Genomic DNA, 24,840 nt, shown 5'->3' with positions numbered 1-24,840 from the left:
ACATGGAACATCCTTGTGGGGACAAGAAATCGAATTTGCTCTTGAGAAAGTTTCCAACTAATTGATTTGTAGGACATTATAACATCCTCTAGCTGACAAGCTTACAAAAATAAAAACTGGAGCTAACCGAGAGGATGCTTTTTTCCCTGACACATAAAAGGTGTCTTTCTGTCTTGTATCCTTTGGATAGGGGCATGTCAGTTTCATAGGGAAATTTTCACATGGAGCTTTTATATTTCTTTCTTTGCCAGTACAACTGCATGTGGTAGCACATTGTTTAATCTTTTCTCAAATAAAAAGACACGGGGCTTCATTTTTGTTTTGCCTTTTTGATATCTTACAGGAACTCCAGGATGGCATCGGGCAGCGGCAAACTGTTGTCAGAACATTGAATGCAACTGGGGAAGAAATAATTCAGCAATCCTCAAAAACAGATGCCAGTATTCTACAGGAAAAATTGGGGAGCCTGAATCTGCGGTGGCAGGAGGTCTGCAAACAGCTGTCAGAAAGAAAAAAGAGGTAGGGTGACAGATCAAATAGGAATTATAACATTTTAGCAGACCTTTTTAAGCTGTTCTTAAAAAATATTTCATTGTAGATTAGAAGCAGGGTGAAAGGCACTAACAGTAAGGAACCTATCAACCGTTAATCAACAGCAGTAAATAAATTTTTTATTTTTTATTTTTATATACTAAAATATGTACTTGTTGCTGGTTAGTGGTTTTCTGCTATTTTAAACTTTAAGTTTGCTTTAAAAATCACACATGATTGCTTAAAGGTGAATATCTTCAATATATTTTAACTTCAAGTGAAAGGCACTAACAGTAAGGAACCCATCAACTGTTAATCAACAGCAGTAAACAAATTTTTTATTTTTTATTTTTATATACTAAAATATATACTTGTTGCTAGTTAGTGGTTTTCTGCTATTTTAAACTGTAAGTTTGCTTTAAAAATCACACATGATTGCTTAAAGGTGAATATCTTCAATATATTTTAACTTCAAGCTGAATCTCAGTTGTTTTTCAAGAAGATTTTAAAAAGCAATTATAAATGATTGTTTTGTAAGAAAGACAGATCTTTGCTTAGTTTTAAAAATAGCTATAATTATGACTATGAAGCTAAAAACAGTAATAGTGATATTTACTTCCAGTTTCACCACATTTGTGAATATATTCTTGAAGGGGAACTTGAGCCAAAAATGTCCAAGTTTAATGGGGAAAACAAAACCTCACAAAGGTTACCGTCAAATTCAATCATCATTTAAATTTCCCTTGGAATGAACTGAAGGCACAGAAAGCCAAATGAGTGGTGCTGCAGTTGGAAAGCATAGATAGTTTATAAATGGGATTTTGTATTATGCTTCCAGTTGTTGATGTTAATGTGTCTTGTTTCATAAAGGAAGACTTGGCCTTTATTTACCAAATGAGAATATTGTTATGAGCAATGAAAACTTTGTTCTGTTGCCAAGCTCTTGCATCCCACCCATCATCCACATAATAGGTGGATTTTAATATTCAGGAAGCTAGAACAACTCATTGATGAATGTCTTTGGTTAAGATGTATTAAAAAGAAGATTTTAGAATTATGTCAATTGTCTTTGCCCACCTCCTCTTTCCCTCTTTATTCATGTTACATTATTCAGAAAGTAGACACAATTCATATTTTGTACAAAAGAAACACATTAGTTGACCTAAACACACACACACACACACCACACACACATCTTGCCAAAGTTAAAGAATAATAGCCTCATCGAAAGATATTTTGTATTAAGTCTTGGTTTTGAAAATCTTCTTGATTATAGATAGATAAAATAAAGAACTAAACTTTGTAGTTAAACTGCTTCCTTAGGTAAGTCATATACTTTTTTCCCAGATTGAAATTCTTCTATTAATCATACAAGTATGTTATTATTTAGATAACTGATGTGCTTATACTATGAACAGGTATAAATCTGTATAATGTCATTTCTCAACTAGGCTCAATCTAATCCAAATTAAAATAGTAAGAAATGAGAAAATTAACAAAAATTTGAATACCATACTATATATATATATAGGGAGAGAATTCATAAAGTGAATTAAATCGATTGGAAGATTATTTTTCTATAATATATAAAGTATTGTTTCCTATTTTTAAATGTCTTACTCATACAGTATTTGAATAGAGAGTATTAATATTCCCTCTGATAACTCTAATTCACCTGAATTTTCAAAATCTTGTTATCTGTTATTGGGCTCTAAAGGCACATTATAATTTATAAACAGAGATGTAGCAATATCCTGTTTCACCAGATAAGCTCTAAAACTTTAGATCTTTCTAATTTTATAAGAAAGTGGTATATGCTGACTCTGTTGTTAAATATTATACAAATTTTATGTTAATTACAGCTAGGGATTTGGCTATAATTAGGAAAAAATTTTCCCATTTAAACATGTTGACCTACATTAAATATTGCACTTTTGTGCTTTAAAAAGCCAAGTTCAGCTTCCTTGAGTTTTTTTTTTAAGCTCAGCTTTTAAAGTTGTCTATTTCACGCTACATTTTAAAAATAAATGTTAACATATTTAAATTTCCACTGAGATCACTTTTGTGGCATACTTCCTCAGGATTTTTATATCATTTAAATTTTATGAAATGTAAAAATGTAATAAAATATAAGTGCTAGTTCTACCAATATACTCATAGCTATTTTTAAACATCCAGTAGCAAATCAAGTAAAAATAATAAAATAATATTTTATGAATAATATCTTAACCTAACAATTACAGAAGGGCTGTAAACATGAACCTACTGCTAATCAATAGTGTACTCTCAGTGCAAGCCAAGCAGATGTTAGATGGAGATAGAAGTTATTTATTGCACAGGTGAAAAATAAGATGCCTATTCAACTTAACAACAGTACTCTTAGTTTGTAATAGACTTTAAGTACAGCGGTTAGAAATATTTAACATGTTTTAGTCCAGGGACATCAATGAAAGAAAGTGTATAATTCAAGCTAGATATCTATATGGAGCCCTGTAGTTGCATAATTTTAAGTCTTTTGAAATTTTAAGATATTAGAAAAAACATCTCAAAAGTTCAAATAATAGTGGACATCCATTAAGGTTAGTCTATGTTGGAAGCAAATGAAGTATGAAATGTAGTCAGTTAGCTATGCAGTTTAAGATAGACAATTCACTACTGCTCCAATTATGTAACAGAAGAACTGGATAACATCTATAGGTTTAAGCATGATAATAATGAGTTTAATGATGGCGTAGCCACCAAAACTATCTTTGTAAACGAAGGATGTGCAAATAAAAACCTATCAGCTAAAAGGGGAAGTCATAGGTTAATACAAAACAAGTCTGTGTACAAGTCTTTAAGCAAGTGTCCATGAATAGCAAGGGGTGCCATGCTCTTCATTGGAGAAAAAAAAAATTACCTATTTGTCTTTACTAACCTCTAACTGAAATTGAGCATTCCTTTTCATTTTGAATGTAGGCAAAAAAAAAAAAAAAAAGAAAGAAAAAAAAATCACAGTAATACTAGTAATACCTATGAAGCCACAGATATGTGCATATCTCATTAGAGTTACAATAAATATATCAAAATATCATTTATGCTCATTACTACTTCAAAACTGCAATACGTATTATATCTGCTACAGGATCTTATTACTGGGCTTTAAAACATTATTCTGAGGAATCTCAGGCTTCAACAGATTGCCAAAGAAGTCCAAGGCATAAACAAATGATCCTAGCCTGCTGTCTGCCCAGAATCTCATCCTAATTTACTGTGGTTTCAGTCATTTTAATGTGCAGTCACTATCTTCATACACTCCTTTTCTTCTGGAGCATTCTAGAAGATGTACCAGTCAAGGGATTCTGGGGAGCCAGGCTTTCAAGCAATGGATTGCTGACAACATAATGAAGAGGATTTTACTTAGAATAATCTCAGTTGATAAAAGATTGAATGTGAGATAGAAGCAAGGCAGTGGGAAGTGGAATTCCTAAACTGAGGAAGCTCCGAATCATAACCCTTAGCAATAATAATAAGATTTCAAAACATTATAGTTCTTTCTTCTTTTAGATAAGTCTGATATTGCTTATCCCATTTCACAGATAAGGCAATTATTCCACTAATATGCATTAAGGAATAGTGATTTTAATTTAAGTGTTACTTTAATGAAAATATTTTTGAATTTTTTCTTTCCCCAAGTCTTTTTGTGAACAATTTCAAACATATAGAAAAACTGAAAATAGCAAAATGTATGCCCATATACACTCTTTTCCTCCCCCTGAATTCTTAGAGTCAACAATTATTAACATTTTGCCACATTTGCTTTTTCTCTCTCTCTACCACCTCTGTGTCTCTCATATATAGGACATCTCATACACACACACACACAGACACACACACACACATACACATACACACATACACACACACACATACACATACACACACACACATACACACATACACACACACACACACATACACACACATATACTTTTTAAAATATTTGCAAATAAGTTATAAATACCACTATACCCCTAAATAATTCAGCATGTGTCACTTTGAAATACAGACATGCCATATATAACCATGCCTGTTTATTACACTCTCCTCCAAATTAAATATAATACTACATTATTATTAATATCCATTGCATATTCACATTTCCTTCATGGTTCAAAAATGTCTTTTATATTTTGCAGGGGAGTTAGTACCAACATCTTATGTTGGCTCATGCATTACATTTGACTATTATGATTTTTTATCCCTTTTAGTCTAAAATAGCCCTTCCACATTTTTTTCATCGATATTGAAATTTGAAAATGTCCAAGACACCAGCCTCAAAAAATGTCTCATCTTTCAGGAATTGTTTTATTTTGTTTCCCCTGATGGGATTACTTAACTTGTTCTCTAGTCTCTGAATTTCTAGTAAACCGGAAGTTAGGTCTAAATAAGACTTCAGGAGATGCATGTCAAACATTTTTGGCTAGAATATTTCGTACAAGATGCTGTGTATTTTGTATTACATCACATCAGGAGCTGCATCATATGAAGTAGTCTCACTAAATGCTGCAAAGTTGTATTACTTGCTTCAGGTGGTGACTGACAGATCTTGCATTATAATGTCACATATTTTCTGTGCAATTAATAAATCATCTAATGGCTTTAGTATCCATTGATGATCCTTCCCTAACTCCCTTATTACACTGGGGCTTGCAAAATGGAGATTTTCCTAATCTAACATGATCTTAAATTTACCAGCTGACTTTCTTCTGTTAAAAAAAAAAAAGGTTTTTCCTCTATATTTATGTCAAAATGGACTCATAAATTTTTATTTATTCAATTTATTATTATGAATTACAGTTATTACTCTTGCCCAGAGCTTCCTGCTCAATTGTCCCAGGCTCACCTTGGACTTTTCCTACCCCAGATTTAGAATTACCCATTTTTTTCGAGGAACTTTGGTTACTTTTAGAGGTGAGTAGTACGTAGAAACCTACATCTGGGTAGTAGCCCCTTCTCAATGGAATATTTGCACCTTTCTGGCAAGCAGTCCCAAAGGAGGTAATGTTTTCAGATTACTTTTGAAAGGATTCTTGACAAATCTCTTTCAGAATACATGGAAGTTAAAAGTAAGTCTAGACATGTTAAAAAGCCCTTGTTGTGTGAGACTTCATGTACAGTCATTAAGTTATTATTCCTTTAAACCTCTCTACTTCTGAATTCTTAAACCAAAATGTACCAGTATATAATCTATGCTGGTTTGCCATGCAAATTAACGGTGTCAATAAGATAACGGGAGGTTTCTTATTGACATTTACGAATGCGCAAATGTACTTAAAGGAAGAAATTATTGTTTAAAGACCTTAGCTCATTGTTTGCATGCAAATAGACGCTGTTAATTAGAAATGAGCCTTATCTAATTCATTAAAGTAGGTCTAGTAGGTCCTCTTCTTGAAAATTTCCATGAACAATTCATGTTACTCTATGCACTTCCTTGTAAGACAACTGTTTTCTCTTAAGTTTTCTTTAACTTTGGCTTCTCACAAATTCAGACCCCGCTAACCAAATAGCTTTCAACCAAATAGCTTTATAGCATCTTATTTCCTACAAATTAAAAGGCAATATTTTAATGACTCAAATGGCTCTTCACCGTGTGTGCAATATTTTAAATGTACCCAGTATATCCGTGTGAACCAGTGCTACAAGCCTGCTCACACGTTCACATTTTGCCCCCAGGATCTGTCCAGTCCACTGGCTCTGTACTCAAACTTCCTTTTTTTCTCATTGCCGGTTTTGACCTTGACTCTCCATCCAGTCCAGAGTTTATAAACTGAGTACCCACAGACTGAATCCTGAATGCATGCAGTGTTTTTGCATAGCCATTGTCTTAAATAATTGACAACTTTTAAAAATTGAGAGACCTCATTTTTTTTTAATTGGCAGAATTAGGATTTTTATTTTATTTTTTTATTATACTTTAAGTTCTAGGGTACATATATACAACGTGCAGGTTTGTTACATATGTATACATGTGGCATGTTGGTGTGCTGCACCCATTAACTCGTCATTTACATTAGGTATAATTTTAAAAAAAATGGGGATTTCTGTTTTCTTTTGAAAATTTAGATCTGGCTACTAGGCACTCATTACTATATTTTCTCTTGGCACCATCAGCTACAACTGAGTAACAGATGTTTCGGTATCTTGCTACTCAAAGTGTGGTCTCTGGTTCAGAGCACAGACATCACCTGGGAGTTGCTAAAAAATGCAGAATCTAATAAATAACAGTCAGCATTTTAATAAGATTTCCAAGTGATTCATGGGCACATTAAAGTTTGAGAGGCATTGCCTTTGGTAAGCAAGCTTTGTCCTCAGTTTGCAGCACCTGTCCCACTTTGCTCATTTATATTAATTGCTTTTCCATAGATATTTGATTTTATAATACCTCATATAGACCTTTGTATGATGATGATGGTTAGGGTGGTGGTGGCAGTGATGGTGATAACACTTAATATTGCCAGGCACTGTTCCAAGTGTTTTACATAGTTCAATACTTATAACAACTCTATGAAATAGTTGCTATTCTCCTTTTATTTTTATGTTTTTATTTTTTATTTTTATTTTATTATTATTATTATTATTATACTTTAAGTTCTAGGGTACATGTGCATAACGTGCAGGTTTGTTACATATGTATACTTGTGCCATATTGGTGTGCTGCACCCATCAACTCGTCACCACCCATCAACTCGTCCTTTATTTCAGGTAAAACTCCCAATGCAATCCCTCCCCCCCCCCATCCCCATAATAGGCCCCAGTGTGTGATGTTCCCCTTCCCGAGTCCAAGTGATCTCATTGTTCAGTTCCCACCTATGAGTGAGAACATGAGGTGTTTGGTTTTCTGTTCCTGCGATAGTTTGCTGAGAATGATGGTTTCCAGCTGCATCCATGTCCCTACAAAGGACACAAACTCATCCTTTTTGATGGCTGCATAGTATTCCATGGTGTATATGTGCCACATTTTCTTAATCCAGTCTGTCACTGATGGACATTTGGGTTGATTCCAAGTCTTTGCTATTGTGAATAGTGCCTCAATGAACATACGTGTGCATGTGTCTTTATAGCAGCATGATTTATAATCCTTTGGGTATATACCCAGTAATGGGATGGCTGGGTCATATGGTACTTCTAGTTCTAGATCCTTGAGGAATCGCCATACTGTTTTCCATAATGGTTGAACTCGTTTACAATCCCACCAACAGTGTAAAAGTGTTCCTATTTCTCCACATCCTCTCCAGCACCTGTTGTTTCCTGACTTTTTAATGATCGCCATTCTAACTGGTGTGAGATGGTATCTCATTGTGGTTTTGATTTGCATTTCTCTGATGGCCAGTGATGATGAGCATTTTTTCATGTGTCTGTTGGCTGTATGCATGTCTTCTTTTGAGAAATCTCTGTTCATGTCCTTTGCCCACTTTTTGATGGGGTTGTTTGTTTTTTTCTTGTAAATTTGTTTGAGTTCTTTGTAGGTTCTGGATATTAGCCCTTTGTCAGATGAGTAGATTGCAAAGATTTTCTCCCATTCTGTAGGTTGCCTGTTCAGTCTGATGGTAGTTTCTTTTGCTGTGCAGAAGCTCTTTAGTTTAATGAGATCCCATTTGTCAATTTTGGCTTTTGCTGCCGTTGCTTTTGGTGTTTTAGACATGAAGTCTTTGCCCATGCCTATGTCCTGAATGGTACTACCTAGGTTTTCTTCCAGGCTTTTTATGGTATTAGGTCTAACATTTAAGTCTCTAATCCATCTTGAATTAATTTTCGTATAAGGAGTAAGGAAAGGATCCAGTTTCAGCTTTCTACTTATGGCTAGCCAATTTTCCCAGCACCATTTATTAAATAGGGAATTCTTTCCCCATTTCTTATTTTTCTCAGGTTTGTCAAAGATCAGATGGCTGTAGATGTGTGGTATTATTTCTGAGGGCTCTGTTGTGTTCCATTGGTCTATATATCTGTTTTGGTACCAGTACCATGCTGTTTTGGTTACTGTAGCCTTGTAGTATAGTTTGAAGTCAGGTAGCATGATGCCTCCAGCTTTGTTCTTTTGACTTAGGATTGTCTTGGAGATGCGGGCTCTTTTTTGGTTCCATATGAACTTTAAAGCAGTTTTTTCCAATTCTGTGAAGAAACTCATTGGTAGCTTGATGGGGATGGCATTGAATCTATAAATTACCTTGGGCAGTATGGCCATTTTCACGATATTGGTTCTTCCTATCCATGAGCATGGTATGTTCTTCCATTTGTTTGTGTCCTCTTTTATTTCACTGAGCAGTGGTTTGTAGTTCTCCTTGAAGAGGTCCTTTACATCCCTTGTAAGTTGGATTCCTAGGTATTTTATTCTCTTTGAAGCAATTGTGAATGAAGTTCATTCATGATTTGGCTCTCTGTTAGTCTGTTACTGGTGTATAAGAATGCTTGTGATTTTCGCACATTAATTTTGTATCCTGAGACTTTGCTGAAGTTGCTTATCAGCCTAAGGAGATTTTGGGCTGAGATGATGGGGTTTTCTAAATATACAATCATGTCATCTGCAAACAAGGACAATTTGACTTCTTCTTTTCCTAACTGAATACCCTTGATTTCTTTCTCTTGCCTGATTGCCCTAGCCAGAACTTCCAACACTATGTTGAATAGGAGTGGTGAGAGAGGGCATCCCTGTCTTGTGCCAGTTTTCAAAGAGAATGCTTCCAGTTTTTGCCCATTCAGTATGATATTGGCTGTGGGTTTGTCATAAATAGCTCTTATTATTTTCAGATATGTTCCATCAATACCGAATTTATTGATAGTTTTTAGCATGAAGGGCTGTTGAATTTTTGTCAAAGGCCTTTTCTGCATCTATTGAGATAATCATGTGGTTTTTGTCTTTGGTTCTGTTTATATGCTGGATTACGTTTATTGATTTGCGTATTTTGAACCAGCCGTGCATCCCAGGGATGAAACCCACTTGATCATGGTAGTAAGTTTTTGATGTGCTACTGGATTCGGTTTGCCAGTATTTTATTGAGGATTTTTGTATCGATGTTCATCAGGGATATTGGTCTAAAATTCTCTTTTTTTGTTGTGTCTCTGCCAGGCTTTGGTATCAGGATGATGTTGGCCTCATAAAATGAGTTAGGGAGGATTCCCTCTTTTTCTATTGATTGGAATAGTTTCAGAAGGAATGGTACCAGCTCCTCCTTGTACCTCTGGTAGAATTCAGCTGTGAATCCATCTGGTCCTGGACTTTTTTTGGTTGGTAGGCTATTAATTATTGCCTCAATTTCAGAGCCTGCTATTGGTCTATTCAGGGATTCAGCTTCTTCCTGGTTTAGTCTTGGGAGAATGTAAGTGTCCAGGAAATTATCCATTTCTTCCAGATTTTCTAGTTTATTTGCATAGAGGTGTTTATAGTATTCTCTGATGGTAGTTTGTATTTCTGTGGGGTCGGTGGTGATATCCCCTTTATCATTTTTTATTGCGTCTATTTGATTCTTCTCTCTTTTCTTCTTTATTAGTCTTGCTAGCGGTCTATCAATTTTGTTGATCTTTTCAAAAAAGCAACTCCTGGATTCATTGATTTTTTGGAGGGATTTTGTGTCTCCATCTCCTTCAGTTCTGCTCTGATCTTAGTTATTTCTTGCCTTCTGCTAGCTTTCGAATGTGTTTGCTCTTGCTTCTCTAGTTCTTTTAATTGTGATGTTAGGTGTCAATTTTAGATATTTGTAGCTTTCTCTTGTGGGCATTTAGTGCTATAAATTTCCCTCTACACACTGCTTTAAATGTGTCCCAGAGATTCTGGTGTGTTGTATCTTTGTTCTCATTGGTTTCAAAGAACATCTTTATTTCTGCCTTCATTTCGTTATGTACCCAGTAGTCATTCAGGAGCAGGTTGTTCAGTTTCCATGTAGTTGAGTGGTTTTGATTGAATTTCTTAGTCCTGAGTTCTAGTTTGATTGCACTGTGGTCTGAGAGACAGTTTGTTATAATTTCTGTTCTTGTACATTTGCTGAGGAGTGCTTTACTTCCAATTATGTGGTCAATTTTGGAATAAGTGCAATGTGGTGCTGAGAAGAATGTATATTCTGTTGATTTGGGGTAGAGAGTTCTGTAGATGTCTATTAGGTCCGCTTGGTGCAGAGATGAGTTCAATTCCTGGATATCCTTGTTAACTTTCTGTCTCGTTGATCTGTCTAATGTTGACAGTGGGGTGTTGAAGTCTCTCATTATTATTGTATGGGAGTCTAAGTCTCTTTGTAAGTCTCTAAGGACTTGCTTGATGAATCTGGGTGCTCCTGTATTGGGTGCATATATATTTAGGATAGTTAGCTCTTCCTGTTGAATTGATCCCTTTACCATTATGTAATGGCCTTCTTTGTCTCTTTTGATCTTTGATGGTTTAAAGTCTGTTTTATCAGAGACTAGTATTGCAACCCCTGCTTTTTTTGTTCTCCATTTGCTTGGTAAATCTTCCTCCATCCCTTTATTTTGAGCCTATGTGTGTCTCTGCATGTGAGATGGGTCTCCTGAATACAGCAAACTGATGGGTCTTGACTCTTTATCCAGTTTGCCAGTCTGTGTCTTTTAATTGGACCATTTAGTCCATTTACATTTAAGGTTAATATTGTTATGTGTGAACTTGATCCTGTCATTATGATATTAACCAGTTATTTTGCTCGTTGGTTGATGCAGTTTCTTCCTAGCATTGATGGTCTTTACATTTTGACATGTTTTTGCAATGGCTGGTACTGGTTGTTCCTTTCCATGTTTAGTGCTTCCTTCAGGGTCTCTTGTAAGGCACAGGAGGGCAGTGAAGGCACAGACTGATAAAACTCTTTGCCCAAGACTGCACAGCTAGCAAGTATTTGAACCAGGATGCACTCCCGCAGTCTGACTCCAGAGTCCTTACTCTAGATCAGATTTTGCATTATTTATCCCAGTTTTGTCCTTCAGGATTCTCTGGTATATACTTACAGTTTCTTCCCACCAACCTTCCACTTATCTTTGATGGCCACATGTAGTAGCAAAAGAATTGAACGTAGGATCTATTCTGATCTATCTTTCCAACCATATTTTTCATAATTTCCACTATTTCTGTTTGTCTGAAGCTTTGAATGACCTGACGTTTTCTGTTCTTCAGCTTTTGTGAAAAAAGAAAACACACACACACACACACACACTTCCTTTGGTTGAATTCCCTTTCCCCTTATTTTTTTTCCCCCAAAATCTTACACATCCCTCAAGACTCATCTTAAGTGCTATTACCTCAATGAATGTGACCTGCTTTTCTCAAACAAGCAGTTTATTCTCTTAAGGTTTTCTTGCCCCTTTTTATAACACTCATGTAATATTTTATGTATATATCATGTACCATACCTATTTACATATGCTTTTTCCCCAGCAAGATTAAAAGCTTCATGAGGGCAGAGGACTATTGTTATCTCTATAACCCACAGTACTTAACAGAAAGCCTGATATATTGTAGATGACCAGTAAGTACTTTCTTAATTTAAATGGTAAGAATTTTATTCACATTCAGATTAAACTGAAGATTTAAATCTTTACACTTGATATTATTACATAGGTTAAAAATAGATCTAAAAAGCCAGACCAATTTTTATGTTTTTATCATGTTATCACATTTCCACGGATACCTTTGCAATTCTATAAATTGACCTTGATTCCTTCTAGTCTTAAAAAAAAATGGAAGGAGTTTGGTTAATAATGTTTTAGGTATTCTTCAGAATTTAGTACATTTAAGAGTACATTTCAATTTATTTAGCTGGTTATAGCAAAAAGCAGCTCTTTGATTCAAACATTGTGTACATTTGTTTACTGTAGTCTCAGTGTATCTCAACTAATACCTTTTAAGTGAATTAAGTAGGAATTAGCCCTGAAATTGAATGTTTTAGCCTCATCCTACATATAGCCACAAGATGTTTTAGATGCAATCCATATCACCAAAGAGCTATTTTTAGATTGATCAGCGAGAATCATACAGATATTATTATTCACAGGTGTCTATGGAAAAGCTGGTCTCTTCCCATCTGTTCTCTGATGACTCTTGAAAAGCTTTCAAGGACATTCATAATTCTTCATCAAAAGACTTTGAAAAATTAGCTTCATAGTTAATCGTTGTATGTCATATTTTATTTTTTCAACTTGGCTAGTTCTAGTGAAACTGACTAGCTGGCACCAAATATGTTGTTGCATTGGCTGGTACTGGTGATACCACTACATGGAGATACACAAGTGAATGCGCTTTATTCATGGCCTTCCATGAACTTTTATGTGCCTGGGAAAGTAGGAGTTAGGGAGAGTTTGTTAGGGAACATGATATCAGGGATGGACCCTAAAGGATGAGGGGAGGCAAATGAAGAATAAATGGACATGCCAGAGAGAAAAAGTGATGGGAGCAAAATCACTGAAGCAAGAAAAAGTGGCCTACATTAAAGGACTATGCACAGTTCAGTATAAAAAGGCTCTGCTAAGCAAGCACCATTGACTTACCCTAAACTCTTCATTTTCTATATATAAGCTGCCTAATTCCCACTCCAAACTTAATGATGGATATTAGTAACCTATACATGTTTTTGAAAGGTATTCAAGTATCCTTTCTGGTACCATGTACCTTGGCTCGCACCATCTGAGAGTATATTCTCCAAGAGTCAACAGTCTGTGGTTCCTAACCTGGCTATGCAAGTTATTCTTGTTATTAAAATTTTCCTGTTTATTAAATATCATGAAAACTAATGAAATAGAAATGAAAAGATAAGAGAATTGTGGTTTCTATGAATACTAAATTGAATGCTTGGAAGACTTGATAAAGGTGATTAGAAAAAAAAAAAGGGCCAGGCGCAGTGGCTCACACCTATAATCCTGGCATTTTGGGAGGCCGAGGTGGGTGGATCACCTGAAGTCAGGATTTCGAGACCAGCCTGGCCAACATGGCAAAACCCCACCTCTACTAAAAACAATACAAAAGTTAGCCAAACATGGGCCTGTAGTCCCAGCTACTTGGGAGGCTGAGGTGGGAGAGTTGCTTGAACCCGGGAGGCAGAGGTTGTAGTGAGACAAGATTGTGCCATTGCACTCCAGCCTGGGTGACAGAGTGAGGAAAACAAACAAACAAACAAACAAAAAAAAAAAAACGGTGCTGTTGAATTAAATGTAGGTAGGTAAGATAACTGTTTAAGATTGGGTGTGAGGGATAGAATCCCCCTCAAAAATGGAGGTATTTTACATTCAGATTATTTCAGGCATCTCCAAATTTGACTGTAATTCAAAGAAACCAAACTAAAAGTCACAGATTATGAAATGTAGAAGTGTTTTATGCAAAAAGTAATATGCTTACCTTCAACTTGTGGGCTTTTACTCCAGGAAAAGTCTCAGACCCCATACCACATGAGAAGTAAATGAGTGGCCATTTGTATATTCTAAGAAAAATAAAATGTTTGAATATGTGTAAACACATTTATATAATTCCTCCAATTTTACACTATTTTTCCAAAAACCACCTATCCACTTACCCTAATCAAGTTTGATAAGGGGACTTCCTTTTATATGTAGAAAGACTGAAAAATGACACAGTGACAAATGAAACTGTCAAGATGGACCAGGTCATGGAAGATTTGAAATCTCAAAGAATTTTTTCCAGGGTAGGATATAAGGATGTTGGGAAGTTTTTATGTGCTTTAGATTTGCATCCTCATATGTCCCTTTGACAGTCGAGCTCAGAGTGATAAAAAGAGAGTGAAACGGGTGGCAGGGTGACTCACGTTAGAGACAATGAGTGAGCAGAATAGAACTTACAAAAATGTGACAGATTCAAGAAATACTTGATGAAAGTGGAACAACTTAGTCATTAATTCGATGGGATGATGAGGGGAATGAAGGGATAATTCTAGGATGATCTCTTTTCCAGGTTTTTTGCTTGGGGAACTGGCTGAATGGAATGCTGTTAGGATAGGAAATACAAAGGAGAGTAACCAGATGGAAAAAGGAAAGCAAATCAGACATACAGAGCTCAACTCGGGAATAGAGTAGTCTTAAGGAGCTCGTGGAACAATTAAAATAAGGAGATCAGAAAACACACATGTGAATGTGTAAGTCTGAACATCAGGAGGAAGAAAAGGGCTGAAGACACTGAGCCATTTTGGTCTCAATGTAGAGATGGTGGCAATCTCCATTGAACTAACTGCTTCTCAATATGATACCTTTCTCAAGTCATTAATTTGCTAACCGGTAAACAAACCAGAATTCCCAGAGTACACATTATCCATTAAGCACTGCTGTGGAAAAGGAGTTCGGGTGTCAGGAAGCCAGTGTGGCAGATGAGCACTAGTGGTGACAAATGAACCAAAGTCATATGGGTGACCTTCATGGGGCCACAGAGTACCACTCTAAACTACCACAAATCAGAAGGGTTGGCAAACAAAATATTGGGGAAAAATCACGGAAAATCTATCACAACATACAGGAAAATAAGTTCAAAGATTTCTTCCTACAGATTGCAGATAAGAAATGAGCCCTTTTTATTTGGGGCACCCTAGGGAAAGAGTAGATGCCTATATGTATATTTAAAGTAGGAATACAGCATTTATTTGAATATACTGCAAATGGTCAATACAAGGGTAGTTAGAGAGCCCATAACGTAAAAAATAAACACGAAGAAATACATGCCCCAGTCGGACCCCTTACTTGGGTTCCTATAAATTCACTCTCCCTTTAAGGTTATTGCTTTTAAAGTCTATCTGTCGATTGGACCCAACAGCAGCTGCACCAAGACCGTACCATTTTTTAAAAAACAGGCCAAATGGCATTCTGCATTTATTTTCCTTGTTGCTGAAGAAACTTGATTTGTCTACCCTCAAAGCCTGTCCTTTGAGACGTATTTCATAATTAGAAGCACTCATTTACAAAGTGCTTTTTATTTTAGAATCACAAACCAAAACACTCCTAAAAAGGAACACACCATCCACAGGTGAGTGACATACCTTTGTTTGCAAAAGAAAACCCAAAGACCTAAGAGAAAAATGTGTTGATCATTTTATTGATTCCTTCCCTTGGTTTAATATAATTAATGGATATCTTAGATATGTCTAATAAGTCTATTATCATGTTCCCTTTAAAATTCTCTTTTGTTTTACTAATTATATGTTGTCAAAGTTTGACCATTAATATAAATCTAAATTTATCGTAATGTGATTTTTTTACAAAAGTTGATTTTAATTAAAATATTTTATTTTCTCTCTCTCTTTCTCCTATGATAAATGTTTTTAAAATTGTTTGTAAAATGAAAGTCCTATATTTGTGTAAGCTGCCAATCTAACAATTTATCACTTACCATTGTGATGGTGAATATATAACAATCCTTATATTCAGCAGAAAGCCCTATCTCTTGTTTCATAGGAACCTTGCACCAGTTAATTATTCTCTCTCCTGAATGCACACAAACACAAGCATATCTTTACCCTTTTTCTACGGCCTCGCTATCCCTGATCAGGTGAATGTTTTTAGCTCCTAGATTTCAACATAGCTATATTCAAACATTCCTTTCCAAATGCATTCCACTGTACTTGTCAGGGTTCATAGCTGTGAATAGCAGAAACCAGTTTTTGTTGATATAAGCAGAAATGAACTTTAGGAGAAAGATACAGGCCTGTTCCTATTCCTAAACAAAAGGATAGAAAACCAGCTCAAAACGGGCAGAACCCAAAAAAGAGGCTCAATTCCAAGAACTATAGTCCAAATCATACTCTACATTGGATCTTGAACTCTTGGACTCAAGCAATCCACTCATCTTAGCCTTCCATAGTGCTGGGATTACAGGTATGTGCCATGACGTCTGGCCCCCATACACTAGATGTAAATGTTGCCATGGACCACTCTACCACTGCAGACACTGGATGAAGAATGTCATTGCTACTGGAAAGAATTCTAGATAGTGCCTTATAATTCTGTCACTCATTCCAGATTCAAAAACTGAACTTCCCCCATCAGATTCCATTCTTGTTTGGGGATTTTGTCCCACATAATCAGAGTGTTCAGATTCTGGGTAACCAAAGTTAACAAATGTCCCTTACTTCCCCTTTCTGGTTATTACTCCCATTTGAATCTTCTTCATAGTCACTGTTACTTAAACACACATTCTCTATTATCACATTTCCCTCTCCTCTCTTCTGTTTTTTGCTTTTAATCCAAACCACTGCTCAGAAACCATTATTGCCAATAACACCAATGATTTCTTGTAGTTCAATCCACTGGACATATCTTAGTCCTATTATCTGTAGGCCATGTGCCATTAACTGAACACTTTCTATATTAGCACTTGGTCCTATCTTACCTTCCAAGTCACTACTCTTTTTTTTTTTTTTTAATTTATTTATAAATTATGCTGCTATAAAGACACATGCACTCGTATGTTTATTGCAGCACTATTCACAATAGCAAAGACTTGGAATCAACCCAAATGTCCATCAGTGACAGATTGGATTAAGAAAATGTGGCACATATACACCATGGAATACTATGCAGCCATCAAAAAGGATGAGTTTGTGTCCTTTGTAGGGACATGGATGCAGCTGGAAACCATCATTCTTAGCAATCTATCACAAGAACAGAAAACCAAACACCGCATGTTCTCACTCATAGGTGGGAACTGAACAATGAGATCACTTGGACTCAGGAAGGGGAACATCACACACAGGGGCCTGTCATGGGGAGGGGGGAGGGGGGAGGGATTGCATTGGGAGTTATACCTGATGTAAATGACAAGTTGATGGGTGCAGCACAGCAACATGGCACAAGTATACATATGTAACAAACCTGCACGTTATGCACAACAGGTGCTGGAGAGGATGTGGAGAAATAGGAACACTTTTACACTGTTGGTGGGATTGTAAACTAGTTCAACCATTATGGAAAACAGTATGGCGATTCCTCAAGGATCTAGAACTAGATGTACCATATGACCCAGCCATCCCATTACTGGGTATATACCCAAGTCACTACTCTTATCTGAATTTATTCTTACCTCTCTATGTAATTCCTTACTATATTGATGGCACTCCTTGTTTTACCTGCCCCTTACATCCTGACGTTTATCTGGGACATGTTCTGAACCCTCCCTTCTTCTCATTCTGTAGTTTCCCTGATTGTTATCCATAGCAACAAATGTAGTTTTTACTGTATCAATTAGAATGATATCTAGGGAGATTAAAAAATAATTATAGTAACTGAAACAAAGTAGAAATATATTCATCTTCATGTAGAAGGAATCTGCCAGTAGGTAGTCCAAGGTTAGTATCATTGCTCTATGATGTTGAAGACCCAGATCCCTCTGTCTCACGGATCTGCCATCCTTTGGTGAGGTCCTTACACTCATGGATCAAGATGACTATGAGCTCTCTATCCATCACAACTGCTTTTCAAAGGCTGCAAGATGTAGGCAGTGGACAAAAAGGGGATACCGCTACCCTTTTAAAGGGACTTCATGGAAGATCTACACAACACTTTAGCTTATATATCATTGGCCAGAATTTATTCTCATGACAGTTCCAAACCGCAATGGGCATTCAAAATTTAGTGGAATGGATCATGGGGTAAGCAGCTAAGCAGTCTCTACCAAAGTCACCAATTTCATTTTATAGCCTAAGTCTAATATTTGGCCCAATATATAGTTTCAGATTAGACCTACATATCTAGCTTCAAATGGAGCATTTCCTCTTCTGTGTCTCAAAGCCATCTCAAAGTCAGCATATCCAAAACTCAACGCATTATATTCATCCCCAGAATCTACTGTGGGTGGTATCACTATCTATTTATGTACCCAAACTCTAAATTTGGAAGTTATAAGAGCCGGTATTAATGACACTGAGTTTTGTGTATTTACTCTATGAATGGGACTTGGATAAGAGTTTTACAGATGTTTCCCACTTAATTGTCACAATATCTCAGTTATGGAGATTTTCTATGTCTCTTCGAGACGATAAGCAAAGCATGGCAGCATTCTTATGTCCATTTTACAAATTATCACATTAAGCTAAAAAAAAATAAGATATATGTCCAAGAGTAACCAAAGTTATAGAAGGATTGAGAACTAAAAGTCAATGATTTAGACCCAAATCTGTGCCTTTTCCTTTATTGTTACATACGACCATATCTAGCTATGTGAACAAAGCAGCTAATGATGGCAGGGTAGGACAAATAAGCAAGCGAATGTTCCCCACTACATTTATGATTCTTTGCCAATTGAACAGCTTCAAGCCTGTGTCTTCTCAGATATGTGCTTCCTCTTATGTCTAAGGAAAAGTACTATATTTGATATGCTTTTATGAACTTTCTTTTTTGAGATGGGGGTCTGGCTCTCTCAGGCTGGAATGCAGTGGCATGATTACAGTTCACTGCAGCCTTGACCTCCGAGGTTCAAGCAATCTGCCAACCTCAGCCTCCTGAGGAGCTGGGACCACAGACACAGGCTACTACACCCAGTTGTTTTTCTTTCTTTCTTTTTTTTCTTTTTTTTGGTAGAGACAGGGTTTCACTATGTTGCCCACCTGGTCTCGAACTCCTGAAGTCAAGTGATTCATCCACCTCAGCCTCCCAAAGTGCTGGGATTACAGGAATGAGCCAATGTGATTGGCCTGAATTTTTCAAATTTAATTTTATTGAGGTAAAATATACCTCTGTATAAAAAGTAAATATACCTTTACCATTTTTAAGTATACAGTTCAGTGGTAATAAGTAAATTTATGTTATTTTTCCCCTTTGTCCCCTCTCCCTACTCCTATTCCTGATCTGTGGTAACCACCAAGGTAGTGTCTACTTTCATGAGCTCCATGTTTTTAGCTCCCACATATGAGTGAAAACACATAATATTTGTCTTTCAGTCCCTGGTTTTCTTTATTTAAAATAATTACCTCCAGTTCTATCCACCTTGCTGCAAATGACAGGATTTCATCCTTTTTATGGCTGAATAATATCCCATACCGTATATGTAACACATTTTCTTTATCCATTCATCCTATACATTTTAAATGGTGTGGAATTTGGAGAATACATAAGGAAAAATGATGATTGTGTAAAAGGAAAGGATCTACAAAAGCAAGGTTTATCTACCCCATAAAGATAACAAAAGAATCTCTGAATGTGGATACGGTTTGTGGAGTGTTTCAGAGGTTGAAAGATTGTGAAGGACTAGATGGGTATAAAAAAAGTGAGGAGGAGAAGAAATAAAAGTTCTGGAATGTTCTGTAACTTGTAGATGAGTTCCCTATATTACTTTGAAAATGTAAATTGAGATTATAATTATTTTTCAATGATCTATTTTTGCTGGGCTGAGTCTCTGTTGGTGTAACTCTTTAACAAATATGGGTCATATGGGACCCTGGATTTTATTAGAATTACATGTGTGAATCAAATTCTAACTTTATGAACCAATATAATGATTGTTTTTTAGTGATTAGAGTCTATCCATGACAAAAACAGTTTGTTTGTCCTACTGATTTATTTGGTGTTTTCTTGCTAATTAGCCTTTATACTAGACAGTAGAAAATCAGAGTAATTGGACTTTAGGTTGGCCATTAAATAAACCTGGCAACTAAATGCTGGGTGATAATCACCTATCTTCCCACTTGTGTTTATTACCTTTGGAAGTAGGTAACATAGTATCTTTGTGTTTATATTTTTAATTTGTTCTTTTTTCTCTTGCACCAGCTACTTAAATTATCTGAGCTTCATTTTACTAATTCAAAAATAAAGATAATAATATATATTTATAGAGATGTTGTCAGAGTAAAAGATAATGTAAATAAATTGGCTAGCTCTATGCCTAGCACACGAGTAGGTGCTTAGAAGTTAGTGTCTGGGTACATGACTTCTGGGGATGATAAAGTGAGTAGCTTGATAAATCTCCCCAAGAATCAATAAAATGGGACATACTGGACAAAACATTTTATGACCCTGGATATCAACCAATGGCATATGCTAAATTAAAAAGTGATTATTTATAAAAAGTACTAAACTTTGTATGTGAACAATGTGAATCTGTGGTGTATTTGCCTGTATTTCCCCCACTCCCTACTCCCAGCTTTGTCAAGCATGATAGTTCTATCAAGGTAGAACAAGCCATGGAAATCAGCAGCTTCATCACCACAGGGACTGATTTTATTTGAAGCAGAAGTTTAAAACTCCATGTCCAGAAGCTTTGTCAGTAACAGTGGAGATCTAGGTGGCAAACATAAAGGCAGAATGGCAACCCAGCTGGCCTAAAGTTGCAGTCTTGATTGGAACAAGTAACTGACTGACAGAATGGCCGGAAATTTAATTTAACCAGCATATCATCTGCAAAATGAGGCAGCCATAATGGGCCTCAGTAAGGACTCCGTGTGTCTCCTTTATGAAAACTTAAAATGTGCCTGCATGTTGAATATACCCTTTAACACATACAAAGAACCTTTAGCAAAATTTGGAAGTCTTTCTGGCTTGAGGCATTTAAGATCAACTGCTGGCCAACTTTTGACTAATGCAAATTAAGCTATGCTTACCTCTAGGAAACTAGGCATAAAGTTTGTTTCTGCTGTTTGACAGAGAAAGAATATCAACAGCCACACACTGTGGGGAAACAGATTCCACAGATTTCATCTAGGCAAGTTATTAAAACTTCAGTTTAAAAATTGCTGAGCATAAGAAGGAACATCAGAATTTGGAGCTACTTTAATATATTATTTAAAATGTCAAATTTTCAAGAAAAATTTATGATACATTCAAAGAGACAGGGAACTGTGACCCATTCTCATGGGGAAAAGCAGTCAATAAAAGTTGTCTCTGAATTGGCCCAGATATTAGCAGATAGAAACTTAAAGGCTCCTACTATAAATACCTTCAAACAACTAAAGAAAAGCATGTTTAAATAATTAAATGAAAGTATGGTAACAATAACTACAAATAGAGAATCTGAACTAAAAGATACATACTATAAAAAAGAACCAAATGAAAATTCTAGAATTGGAAAGTAGAATAACCAAAATTTTAAAAATCATGAATGGGGCTCAAGAGCAGAGAGTAAGGCAGAAAAAAAAATCAGTAAATTTGAAAATAGATAAATAAAAATTATCCAATCTGAACATCAGAGGTAGAACAGTATAAAGAAATGAACATGAGTCATAGATTTGTGTCAAAATATTGAGCATATCAGTGTAGATGTTACGAGAGTCCCAGAAAAAAAGAGAATGTTAAAGAGACAGAAAAATTATTTGAAGAAATAATGACCAAACACTTCACAAATATGGTGAGGCTCAATAAACCCCAAATAGAATAAACACAAAGAGACAAATACCCTAAAACAGAAGAGTCAAACTATTGAAATAATTTCTAATGAAATTATTTAAAGACAAGTGGAAAAGTCTTTACAACAACCAGAAAAAAATGACTCATCATGTATAGGGAACACATGATTGATAGTTAATTTCTCTTAAACAATAGAGGCCAGAGGTATTGGAATGATATATTCAAAGTTCTCAGAGAACACAAAATTGCCAACCAAGAATTCCATATAAAACTATCCTTCAAAAATATAGGTAAAATAAAGATATTACCAAATTGAGAATGAGAATATTTCTTGCTAGATGACCTGACTTACAAGAAAAACTAAAGTCATTCAGGTTGAAAAGAAGTGATATTCAGTAACTCAAATCCAAATGAAGACATAAAGAATCACAGAACTGATAAGTATAGAGATAAATATAAAAGACTGTACAAATATAGATGTATACTTTTCTTCTATTAACTTCTTTGAAAGACCTAAGATTGCATAAAAATTATAATATTGTGTTATCATGTTTATAACATATAAAGATGTAATATTATGAAAATAATAGTAAAAAGCAGGAGGAGCAAAGATGGAGCTTAGCAGAGAAAAATTTCTAAATTTTACTGTGTTAAATTAGTTTGCACTTAAGTAAATTATGATAAATCAAGATGCATATGTAATCTTTAGAGCATGCACTAAGAAAATAGTTAAAATTTAAAATTATACACTAAAAATAACAAGACAGTGCAATAAAGGAGAAACAGGAACAAAAAAGACATGAATAAGATGTGAAAAAATACAATATGGCACATGTAAATGCAAGTAAAAATTGAGAATTCCTTTTTAAAAATCTGAAATTTGAAATGCTCTAAAATCTGAAACTTTCTGAAGGTTGATATAATTCCACAAGTGGAAAATTTCACACCTGACCTCCTGTAATGAGTCACAGTCAAAACACAGCAAAAACTTTGTTTCATGCACAGTATTTGAAATACTTTATAAAATTACCTCCAGGTTATATGTACAAGATATATAAATGTATGTATGTTTAAACTTGGATCCTATCTCTAAGATATTAGGTATATGCAAATATTACAAAATCTAAAGAAATCCAAAATCCAAAACACTTCCAGTCCCAAGCATTTTGGATATGGGATACTCTACATATCAATAGTTATAGTAAATGGGAGTGAACTAAGCACTGCAATTACATGCAGAGATTTCAGGCAGGAGTGTTTAAAATATCCAACCATAATTTGTTTAAAAGAGAAATGTATTAGAGCCAAAAACCATATAATTTGAAGGAAAAAAGATGTACTATGCAAATTGTTTCCATATAAAAATGAAGTGACAATACTAATATCAGACAAAATAGACTTTAAGATAAAATATGTAACAAGAGAAAAACAAGGACATTATTAATTATAGAAGGGGTCAATTAAGCAGAAAATATAACAATTATAAACATAAATAATTAATAGGAAAGTCCCAAATTCTATGATGCAGAAATTGACAGAATTCAAAGAAGAACTAGACAATTCAACAATAATTATTGGAGACTTCAAACCCTACTCTCAATAGCTGGCAGATCAATTAGACAGAAAAATGGCAATAATATAGAAGAATTCACCAACACTATCAACCAACTTGACCTAACTAACATTCATAGGAGACGCCACCACATGAAAGCAGAATACATACTATTTTAAAGTACGCATGAAATTTTCTCTGGGACAGATTCTATGCTAGGTCAAAAAACAAATCTCAATACACTTAAAAGGCTTGAATTCATAAAAATTATCTTATCTTAATATGTCTGAATTAAATTGGAATTCAACAGAAGGAAATTTGGAAGATATCAAAATATTTTGAAATTCAACAACTTCTAAATCCATGGGTTAAAAAAATAAATCACATAGGAAATTATAAAATATTTTGAACTGAATAAAAATAAAAGCACAACATGTCAAGATTTATAGGATGTCATGAAAACAGTGCTTACAGGGAAACTTCTATTTTTAAATGCGTATTTTAGAAAAGAATAAAATTCTCAAATCATTAACTCAAGCTTTCACCATAAGAAACTAGAAAAAGAAGAACACAGTAAACTCTAAGGAAGCATAAGGAAGCAAATAATGGGGGAATAGAGCAGAAGTCAATAAAATAGAAAGAAGAAGAAGAAGAAAAATCAATGAAACCATACACTAATCTTTGAAAATATTTTTTACATGGAAAAGCTTTAGCTAGACTGACCAAAAAAAAAAAAATTACCAAAATAATAAAGGAAAAACGGGTAATTACTACCAACCCTATAGAAATTAGAAAGACTAGAATGTAATAACATGAAAAACTTTGTCAACTATTTCTGCAAAATATATTAAATGAAAAAATTCTTAGAAAGACATAAATTACCAAAATTGATTCAAGAAAAAAATAGAAATATGAATAGACCTAACACAAATACAGAAACTGATTTAGTAATTTAAAATTTTGCAACAAAAAAATCCAGGTCCAAGAGAAAGATAGGAATCCAAGGCATCCACAGTGTAGAAGAAGAAATGAAACTCTCTTTATTCACAAATAGCACAATACTGTATGTAGAAAAATCTGATATCCACAAAATAACTGCTAGAACTAATAAGTTCAGGAAGCTTGCAAGATAATCAATATACAAAAATAAATTACATTCCTATGTACTAGCAATAAAAAAATTGAAAATGATACTAAGAAAATAATTTCATTCTTTGTAGCATAAAATAGATTAAATGGTCACTAATTTAAAAATATAAGTACTAAACCTGTACTCTGAAAACTGTAATATGTTGCTGAGAGAAATTAAAAATCTAAATAAATGGGAACATATTCCATGTTCATGAATTGGAAGACTCAATACTGATAAGGTGGCGATTCTCCCCAAATTATTCTATAGATTTAAGGCAATCTCCATCAACATCTTAGCAGGCTTTTTGGCACAAATTGAAAAACTGATC

The 24,840-nt window shown here is 34.9% G+C and overlaps 1 protein-coding gene across 16 annotated transcripts in view; it reads left to right on the top strand.

The window, feature by feature from the left end:
* The window catches only part of DMD (dystrophin), a 2,153,717-nt gene that overhangs the window by 1,272,614 nt on the left and 856,263 nt on the right, over positions 1-24,840 (top strand). For all 16 annotated transcript variants that reach the window (XM_015443662.3, XM_065538825.1, XM_065538826.1 and 13 more), the window contains one exon: positions 344-519. In XM_015443662.3, coding sequence (XP_015299148.3) covers positions 344-519 — 176 coding nt within the window. The remainder of the gene's footprint in view (positions 1-343; positions 520-24,840) is intronic.

The sequence above is a fragment of the Macaca fascicularis genome, chromosome X, assembly GCF_037993035.2.
Source record: "Macaca fascicularis isolate 582-1 chromosome X, T2T-MFA8v1.1".
NCBI classification, from domain to species: Eukaryota; Metazoa; Chordata; class Mammalia; order Primates; family Cercopithecidae; genus Macaca; species Macaca fascicularis.
Note: the sequence above shows the minus strand (reverse complement) of the source record. Positions and strands in the feature narration are given on the sequence as shown.